Source organism: Heloderma suspectum, chromosome 16 (assembly GCF_057233095.1).
Source record: "Heloderma suspectum isolate Gila_16-S chromosome 16, 16-S_ref, whole genome shotgun sequence".
NCBI classification, from domain to species: Eukaryota; Metazoa; Chordata; class Lepidosauria; order Squamata; family Helodermatidae; genus Heloderma; species Heloderma suspectum.
Window position 1 is genome coordinate 741041 of NC_139473.1, and position 9460 is coordinate 750500.

At 48.6% G+C, this 9460-nt stretch overlaps 1 protein-coding gene across 2 annotated transcripts; it reads left to right on the top strand.

Moving 5' to 3' along the window:
* Nucleotides 1-1638: 1638 nt before the first annotated feature.
* On the top strand, nucleotides 1639-9426 carry CRK (CRK proto-oncogene, adaptor protein). Of its 2 annotated transcripts, XM_084822669.1 has the most exons (4): nucleotides 1701-2002; nucleotides 2144-2152; nucleotides 3908-4451; nucleotides 6205-9426. In XM_084822669.1, the coding sequence occupies exons 1-4, from the start codon at nucleotides 1803-1805 to the stop codon at nucleotides 6340-6342; spliced, it is 891 nt and encodes a 296-aa protein (XP_084678795.1). In that variant the 5' UTR covers nucleotides 1701-1802; the 3' UTR covers nucleotides 6343-9426. The 2 variants fall into 2 exon arrangements, with proteins under 2 accessions (XP_084678794.1, XP_084678795.1); XM_084822668.1 differs by lacking the exon at nucleotides 2144-2152 and having other exon boundaries at nucleotides 1639-2040; nucleotides 3916-4451.
* Nucleotides 9427-9460: the final 34 nt, after the last annotated feature.

Genomic DNA, 9460 nt, shown 5'->3' on the forward strand with positions numbered 1-9460 from the left:
CCTTTGGAGAGTATATTCCAAAAGTGGCTTATAAATACTTTAAATAAATTTTACAACAATGCTGCAATGCATTCTAGTGCTATGACACTCCTAATGGAGACTGGGAGTCAGAGTGCTGTTGTCCAGTACTGTTACTCATACAGTGCTGGTTAGGGATGCTGGGGGGGGGGGGCTTGCAACAGCCCTGTAGTGTATGCGACTGTAGATATTACTGGTCAGAAGGAGGGCTGAAACTGGTATGGCTTTCCAGTCAAAACTAGCCCATGTAACACACACTTCCCTTTTCTGCATAGTTTAATATACTTCAAAAGCTCTTGCAAAATTGGCTCGCTTTTAAATCAACAGCTGACCCATGATAAAAAAGGTAAAGGTGTCCCCAACCAGTTGTGTCCGACTCTAGGGTGCGGTGCTCATCCCCGTTTCTAAGCCGAAGAGCCAGCGCTGTCCGAAGACGCTTCCGTGGTCATGTGGCCGGCATGACTGAACACCGAGGCGCACGGAACACTGTCACCTTTCCCGCCGAGGCGGTACCTATTTATCTACTTGCAATTTCTTGCTTTCAAACTGCTAGGTTGGCAGGAGCTGGGACTGAAGACGGGAGCTCACTCCGTCACGCAGCACTCGGGTCTCGAACTGCTGACCTGCCAACCTTCCAGTCTGCAGTTCAGCGTCTTAACCACTAAGCCACCGCAGTCCCTTAAGATACATAATTTTAATGTATTTTAAATACGTAATTTAAAATACATAATTAAAATACATAATTTTAAAAGCCAAAAAATGTTTTTAAAATGTCTCACACAGAATAAGACCTAAGTTGGAAAGAATTCTCTTTACTGGCATCTTTTGTTTTTGCGGGATGATACTTGCTGCCTAATCACAGCTTACACTCTTGCATTTCCCCACCTATTTCTCTGGAAAGCTTTTACTCCTGACCTGGGAGAGGGAAGGAAAACTTACTGAAATCAGAAACCACCCAGATGTTCTGGAACCCAGTCCAGTAATTTCACGTGGCTCTGAACACAGCGTTTCCACCCGTACATGTCTGGGGATGTCCAGAGAGGCTGGGTCAGGATGATCCCCCTGAGCTGGATGCTTTTGGAAATGGGGCTAAACGGCCACTCTCAGGCTCGGACTTGAGCGCTCCTCCCTGAATGCGGCAGGTGTGCGGGGGGCGGAAACCGGGCGAGGGCGCGCCTCCTGCTTGGGCTGCCTCCATCGGTGGGCCCAAGACCACACGGAGCGGTTGCGACTGCCGCTGAGCATGGGCAGAATGCGTTTTCTGCGCCACTGGTTAAGAAAGGCGGCCCCCTCCCCGCCGGCCTTGCGGCCGCGGCGCCCCTCAAGCTCAAGTCTCGCAGGGCTTCCTGCAGCGTCGGGCCAAGGCAGCCCCCGCTCGGACGGAGGGAGGAAGGGGGCGACCTGCGGGGGCACGACTGGCCCCCGCCGCGACCCAGGCCCGCGGGAGTAGCGGCGCCTCGCTCCCTGGGCTGCGGGGAGGGGCCTGGAGTCCCGCCCCAAAGCCGCGGAGCTGTCACTCTTGGGCTGCGAGCTCGAGGCCGCCCTCCGCGGCGCGGGAGGATGACACATATCCGGCCGCCGCCCGGCCCTCCCCGAAGGCTTCCGCCCGAGCCGGGCGTCACTTCCGGGCGGTGAGGCGCGGCGGCCGCCATCTTGGGCGGCTGAGGGTGGCGGCGGCAGCAGGAGGGGCGGCCCGGTGGGCCTCGCAGCGGCGGCGGCGGCGGCCTCCCGCCCGAGCCTTCCCCCGGCGCTCCCTGCTTCCGCCCCTCGCGGGCGCCGCGGCCATGGCGGGGCAGTTCGACGCGGAGGACCAGGCGAGCTGGTACTGGGGGCGGCTGAGCCGGGCCGAGGCGGTGGGGCTGCTGCAGGGGCAGCGCCACGGCACCTTCCTGGTGCGCGACTCCGGCACCATCCCGGGCGACTTCGTGCTCTCCGTCTCCGAGAGCTCCCGCGTCTCCCACTACATCGTCAACAGCCACGGCGGGTCCGCCGCCGCAGGAGCCGCCTCGCCGCCGCCCCCGGGTGAGTCTCCCCGAGAGCGCGAGGGGAGGGGAGTCGCCGCCGCGCGCCCCCCAGCCTGCGCTCCCGCGGCGCCGCTCTCCGTCGGCCCCGGAGGAGGAGGGAGCGGGGGCGGCGGCCGCCCTGCCCAGTCCCGGGACCAGTGGCCTCCGGGCCCCCCTCGATGCGCCGCCTCTCGCCGCCCCCAGTCGCCGGAGCAGGGCGTGTGCGGGGCGGGTGGGTCCACGCGGAGTTGCGCCTGGCAGGACGCGGCCCCGACGCTCTCTCCCTGGGAGTCCCGGCGGCGGCTGTTGCTGCTGCTGTTCTTCGCTGGCTCTTCCCAGCTTGGATGATCTGAGGGTGCTGCTGTTGGAGCCTCCGTCGCTTCCTCCGTGCTTGATGATGGTGGTTCTTCGGGAGCACCCATGTAGCACCTTTGAGATCCCGAACGCTGGAGAGTCTTCCAGAAGAGCAGTCTCTGTTCTTGCCTGCCCTATGGCACCTTCTAAGATAACTGGTTTGCGTGCAGATTTCTGTATGTTCTTTCTGTTGTCCTCGCCCGCCCATGATGTAGACATAAGGCTAAAGTCGTCCTGTGCACCAATTCAGGGAGCCAGAGTGTGTATGTCTGCAGGAAGAACTGGTCCCTAAGGTGCTGCTTTTAACAGCAACCCAGGCTTGCAGAGAAGGTTTGCAACTGTTTGCTGACGGCACTGCAAAACCTTCTTTTGGTGGCTTTGATGGGAGGGGTAAGGATGCTACCATGTAAGTTTAGCTTGATTGCTATAAAAAAAAAAAATGAAGCTGCCCCAGGCTTGTCAGGATGTGATGCGTTATAGAAATGTGGGTGGATTATGTCTGAATGCTTCAGCTAGCACAACATGTGGCCAACTGCTGCTCCACAGCAGTGGATGGACGCTGCCATGTAACCTCTTTGCCCTTACACCCAGTTGTGCACTTGAAGGACTAAGGGGCCTGGCTCCACCACACTTGACATCAGCTCCTCCCTATAGGAGGCCATGGAGATAAATAAGCTCTTTCTTAGCTGCCAGCCCTTCACACTGACTGGTGAAGAGGATTTGGACCAGAGCCTTGAGGGTCGTAGTTCCCAAGTCATGTTTGGGTAGCTAGGCTTTATAGGAGTGGAGCTATGTAATTGTTCAACGCAGTCATGATTTTACCAAGAGGAAAGGGGTATAAATACTTTTAATAGCTGCATTACTGCAAAAGAGTTGGGGTTTTTAAAAAGAAATCTTTCCGGGCACAATTTAAAGTGCTGGCTATGGCCTATAAAGCCCTATATGGCTCCGGTCCAGGTTATCTGAAAGACTGTATCCTCCCTTATGAACCTGCCCATGTCCTGAGATCCTCTGGGGAGGCTCTTCTTTCATTCCCACCATTGTCACAGGCAAGTTTGTTGGGAACCTGGGAGAGGGCCTTCTCAGTGGCTGCCCCACGGCTGTGGAAAGCCCTTCCCAGGGAGGCTGGGATGGCCCCCACCTTGATGTGTTTCCGGAGGCAGGCTAAAACATTCTTATTCCAGCCGGCCTTTGGGACATAGTTAGAACCTGGGGGTAAGCTGCTAAAATGCTGTTTTAAAATGCTGTTTCAATGTTTTTAACCATTTTAATTCTATTGTGTAATTATATGTTCACTTTTGTATATTTTCATATGTTTTAACTGTATATGTTTTAATGTTTGTAAGCCACCTTGTGTCCCAGTACTGGGAAAAAGGCGGGGTATAAATAAATATAATAATAATAGATAATTAAGAGAAAATTGCAGACTGGAAGGCAGGTTATTAATGGAGGAATGCAGACTACCCTCAGAGTTGTCTATTTTGCCACGTTCTCAGTTACCTGAGTAATTTGTAGTTTTGTCTCTCCCCCCTGCCCCCAGGGTTGAATCCTTCTAGATTTCGAATAGGTGATCAAGAGTTTGACTCCCTGCCAGCATTGTTGGAGTTCTACAAAATACACTACTTGGACACTACAACCTTGATAGAACCTGTTTCAAAATCTAAGCATAACAGTGATGTGCAGTTGAGGCAGGAAGAAGCTGAGTATGTGCGTGCCCTTTTTGACTTTAATGGCAATGATGATGAAGATCTTCCATTTAAAAAAGGAGACATATTGAGAATCTGGGAAAAGCCAGAAGAGCAATGGTGGAATGCAGAAGACAGTGAAGGCAAGAGAGGAATGATCCCTGTTCCTTACGTCGAGAAGTACAGGCCTGCCTCTGCTTCTGTATCTGCTCCAATTGGAGGTAACCAGGATAGTCCGCTCCCACCGCCACTGGGTGGGCTGGAGCCAGGTCCCTATGCCCAGCCCAGCATCAACACTCCGCTCCCCAACCTCCAGAACGGCCCGATTTTTGCCCGGGTTATCCAGAAGCGGGTCCCTAATGCCTACGACAAGACGGCCTTGGCTTTGGAGGTACATAACGGGCACCATGTCGTGGAAAGGGATGGGCTCAAGTGGATTCCCGTTTCAGATTCCTTGCATCTACCAGGGATCTTCTCATTTGAGAGCAGTTCATTTGAGAGCAGTTGTGCTGTCATGCAGGTTTTTGTGTAAAACCTATTTGAGAAGGAAGGAGGGCACACCCATGCTCTCCGGGTGGGTGGGACTACAGTGCTGATCAAGCCTTAACACCCATCAATCCTCACTAGAATGTTGGTTCATGATGTGGCTAGTCAAGACCCTTCAGTCCAGGGCATGGTCTTCTCTCTCTCCAGTCCTGGGGTGGAGAGCATCCACCCATGCCAGAAACCACACGCAGTTGTCCCTTTAAATGAGAAGGCCAGAGATTGATTATGTTCGGTCTTAAGTGTCCCATAGTCAGCTTTAAGCTGTTTCATTCTGCTTGCTTGTGTACCCAAAAGTGTGAGGACTACTCTGCACAGGTAGTTCCTGACATCCACATATACCTTCTGAAAGAGCTGGTTTGATATGAAGTTAAAGCGAACAGGTTGCTGCGGCAACCAGTCTGTCCCAGGCACTGCTGCCTAATGCAATAAGTTGAACTGTCTCCTTATACTGAGTCCAATGCAATAAGTTGTACTGTCTCCTTATACTGAGTCCTGTTTCCCTGGTGTGAGGTGATGATTGGGGTAGCCAGTGGCTCTGTGCATGTCTGTTGGACAGCTGTTTCTGGAGTGTCTCTTTGTTCAGGCTGATAAGCAGGCCCAGTAACTGATAAAGAGCTGATTTTAGAGATACCTGCCTTATTGACAGTGTTACTGCTTCAGCTAATATTGATGGGAGGACAGATCTGATTGTGCTTCCTAAGCCCTGCTGGGTGGTTTGAATTGTCCCCGTTGTGTACATGGAATGTTATGATATGTGTCCATCTTTATCTCATAACCACAATTCAGTGCCAGTTAGAATGAAACTTTTCAAACAGTCCCTTGTTGTCCTATTGCAGTGCAAATAGCTACAGTTTTGAAAATACAATGAATCATGACTTCTATCATTTGCTGTTCTGTCCCTGAAAAGCGAGAATAATATTCTAATTTCCAGAATATTATTCTACTCAGAAGCTCTGGGATATTATCAGTCCTCTTTCTGACGTTCACGAAGTAGAATACGCTATCAGGTGATGAGGGGGTCTGGCAACAGGCATTATTTCCCTTTCTGGCAGCTATGTCTCTCTGCAGCCAATTGCATAACCTGGTATGCCTTTGTGTTTGGCTGCTTGGCTTTCCCTTCTGTAGGCCATTGGATGTAGTACATCAAAATCTATGCTGAAAGGTCATTGATTTAATGAAGGCAATGACATGATCTGGCTCAGACTCCTCCATGTTGAGATTTTAGCCTGCCTGCCAAATGCACTGTACATTTGTACAGCACCACCACCCTGGGATTCCCATGGACCCACTGGCCTTTGAGCAGGACCTGAGATGGGTAGAGCATTTTGTTACCTCTTCCTGGTGCCTGTCGAAGGAAAAAAAAGCCACCAGCTGTGCTTGCTGCCTCAGGAAAGCTGTTTTGGCTTGTTGAAAGAGTCTGGCTGAGAAGGCACGCAGGCCTTTCACGATTCCTTCGCCCATTCTCACTGCTGTCTGTCGCCCTTGACATTTTGGGAAAGGGTCCCTTTTCTTGGAACATGCCTGCTTGCTCCTCTGTCTATAGAATTGTAGGGTCATTTGCAGTGTGTAACTGTGATGCATTTCTTCTTGGTCCACAGGTTGGGGAGCTGGTAAAGGTCACCAAGATTAATATGAGTGGCCAGTGGGAAGGAGAGTGCAACAACAGGCGAGGGCACTTCCCATTCACGCATGTCCGGCTACTCGATCAGCAGAATCCTGAGGAAGACTTCAGCTGAGTGTGGCTCAACTGTTCTGCTTACAGATGGGAACAAGCACAGGGCATTTCACTGCAGCTGCAATAGACACTGTTCCTAAAGATGTCAGAAGCAGCGCTGTTTCTGCACGCATCCCGGTATTCATAAATAGCCCTGGGACCCAACACTTCAAAGAGGCTTGTGTTTTCAGGGTACGCAACTCGATGGCTTTTGTGCCAAGTGGCCAAACTAGCACAGGAGCATAGGTGTTTCAAAGGCATCACATCTCCCCCCCTCCCCCCCGCACACTAGGACGAGAGCACCCAGCAGGCTCTTGTTTCTGGCTTTCCCAGTCCCATGGCTTTTGTAGGTGGAAAACCTGAACAATTAAGTAGGAAACTCACAACTTGCTAACCAGAGTTCATCCCCCTATTTGGATTTGATTGGTATTTTAACTTCTGTGTCATAGCTGCTTGTTGCATAATGAGTAAATTGCACAGAACAGGTTGGTGTTTGTTTTTTTTAAATGGAGTATCTCAATACTGCGATAGCTGTAGCACATCAACTAGCATTTGAATGTGTTCAGGGCCAAAACCAGTCATTCTCCAGAGCTCCCAAGAAGGAAGGTTCCAGAAATTACTCTGCAGTACAGCCATAGCAAGTAGATGATTTAGCTCCAGAGGTAGATATTAATACCTATAAATATTGGTGGACTATTAAGCCTTCTTCCTACTGCAGCGAACTATGCGCATTACACTTCATTAATATGAGTTAGGGTATGAGTTGATGATTACTCCTACTCTTTCAATATAGCAAGACAAGTATTGTCAACCTAAACTGAAATGCCAAATCCTTTCTTCTAAAAATTGCTGTTTGGGACTGTTTTGTTTCCATCTGTAAAACATTCAGATGGGTGGATTCATGAAGTTCTTATTTTTAATAAACTAATGGAAATACTTACATCATTCTGGACTGATTCTAAGAAATATATAGTTTGCCAAAAAAAGAGCTTTTTTATAGCTTCCTTAGTCAGTATTTGAACATTCAACATTTTTCTATTAATATTTCCCAGGCTGTTCATTGCCAAATCCTTTTGGACACAGTTCCTATAGGAAAAGGATGCTCAGCAAGAGGCAACGAGTCCTTCTTTGTATTTTGAACCCCCAAAATACTTTTTGGATGAGAATGGATTGTAGCTGCATGGGCAGTGTTTGTAAAGGTGGCCTTTTCTGGAGAGTCCCATTAGATGCTCACATATCATGGACTATCATTCTGTTATTTTAACCACGTTGGAAGGACTGGATAGATTCCACCGCTGAAGTCATGTCTGCCATGAAAGGGCCCCCAACAAAATAGACCACAAGACAGTCTTCCCATAGAGGTGCAGCACAGAAGTGGCTGTGCTGTTCCTTTGCTGCTGATGGAGTGCAACTGCTTTACTTTGAAAAAGCTGGTCTCGGGGGGCTTTCCTGGGCTTTCAGGCACTGCCTAAAGCAGCCTTTCCCAAATTTGTAGTCCAACATCATCCAGGGACCCAACTCCCATCATCCCCAGCCAGCATGGCCAGTGATCGGGTATGATGGGAGCTGTAGGCCAACAACATCAGCGGCCTCAAGGTTGGAAAAAACTGGCCTAAGGATTCATGTTTGTCCCTCCGTATCCAACCAACTGCTGCTCTGGGATGTTATTGCAGGTTTTAGTGACGGTGCTCACTACGCCGATCATTCAGGCTGGGAAATGATGTTGGCTCTGGGCACCGGGAGTGCTTGTTGCACAGTCTGGATCATGCTGCTCAGATTCTTTGGCAAGTCATGAGCACAACCAGTTTTTATCATGAGCTGTATTGGATTTGCATTGGGGATGTTATTTTTACTCTGCTCCTGAACTGGAATTTAATAGTGGAGATCTGCTAGAGTCTCTAAAGCAAGTTTACCAATTTCTTTGTCACTTATCCTCTGAGGCAGTCTAACTCTATCAAGCAGCTTCATAATCGTATACCCTTCCAATCCACAGGATGTCTTCGCTTTGATTTAGTAGTTTATCTTGCAAACTACTACATATTTTGTCATGGAACCTGCATTTCAAGTAGGAATGCAAGAATGTTTATTAAACACAACGACCTGATTTGCATTATCAGAACAGCCCACTGTAAGTTGCTTAAGCCAGGGTGGGTTGTGGTGGGTGCCAGGCAGGATTTGTTTAACCCTCGCCTAATCGAGTCCCCTGGCTGTTGACTATTCAGAATGGCTGCTGGCATATGCCACAGCCCATCGTGGCTTAAATAAGTCATGGTGGTCCGTTGGATCATGCAGACTGCCTTTATATGCTGTATTTTAAATAGTCATGTAGGTAATTACGTCCATTTCTAATTAGAACCTATCAATTTGGCAGGATTAAGAATTTCTGAGCAGTTTTTGCTGAGTAATGTGGAAAATCCCTTTCGCTAACTATGCAACAATGATTCAGATGGAAGTGGAAATGGAATAAATCTGTCTTTCTTGGATGACAGAAAAAAACCGCTCACATTTGTTACAATGTTCATATTTTAAACCAAGCTACTTGAGTCTTTTTAAGCACACTGGCATTAAAGAACTCCTGGACCAGGCCTCTGGTTTGTTTTTTCTCACTGCTCCTTTCTTGCTAGTGATTACAAAGACTTGAAGCCATTGTTAGGTGGTTTACTTGTCCTAGAACTAGAGTAACCTTAAAGGATTCTAAGAGCACCCTTGGCTGTTTTTCTTTCTTGATGCATTTTTGCATAGGTGTACTAAACTCCGTTGAAATGCATTTTCTATCTAACATTTCAGTCAAGCCCAGCCTTTCATACTAAAACCTGATGTGGTTAAATCTAGTTAATCTGTTGGAATTCTTAATATTGCAAGTATTTTAATCTTTAATAACATGCCATTTGGATGAAAGATGCGAAGTAAACAAACCTGAAGCAGAATCGTATATAAACATGTGCCACTGTATTATATAACACTACACACTTTCTTGACAGTTAATTTTTTTGTAGCATGTAATCAACATGTGCATAATACTAAATAAAGTCTGAAAAATGTATTTGACTCATTGCCTTTAAAATAAATAAATAACTATGGGTAAGCAATATGCACGAGGACTGTTATATTTTGTTTATTATTTATTTATTTATTTTATT

Excerpts from the sequence above, each read along its gene's own strand:
- CRK (XM_084822668.1), top strand. The coding sequence starts at position 1,803 with ATGGCGGGGCAGTTCGACGCGGAGGACCAGGCGAGCTGGTACTGGGGG. Across the intron at positions 2,041-3,915 it reads CGCCTCGCCGCCGCCCCCGG|GGTTGAATCCTTCTAGATTT; the intron begins GTGAGTCTCCCC and ends CCCTGCCCCCAG. Across the intron at positions 4,452-6,204 it reads AGACGGCCTTGGCTTTGGAG|GTTGGGGAGCTGGTAAAGGT; the intron begins GTACATAACGGG and ends CTTGGTCCACAG.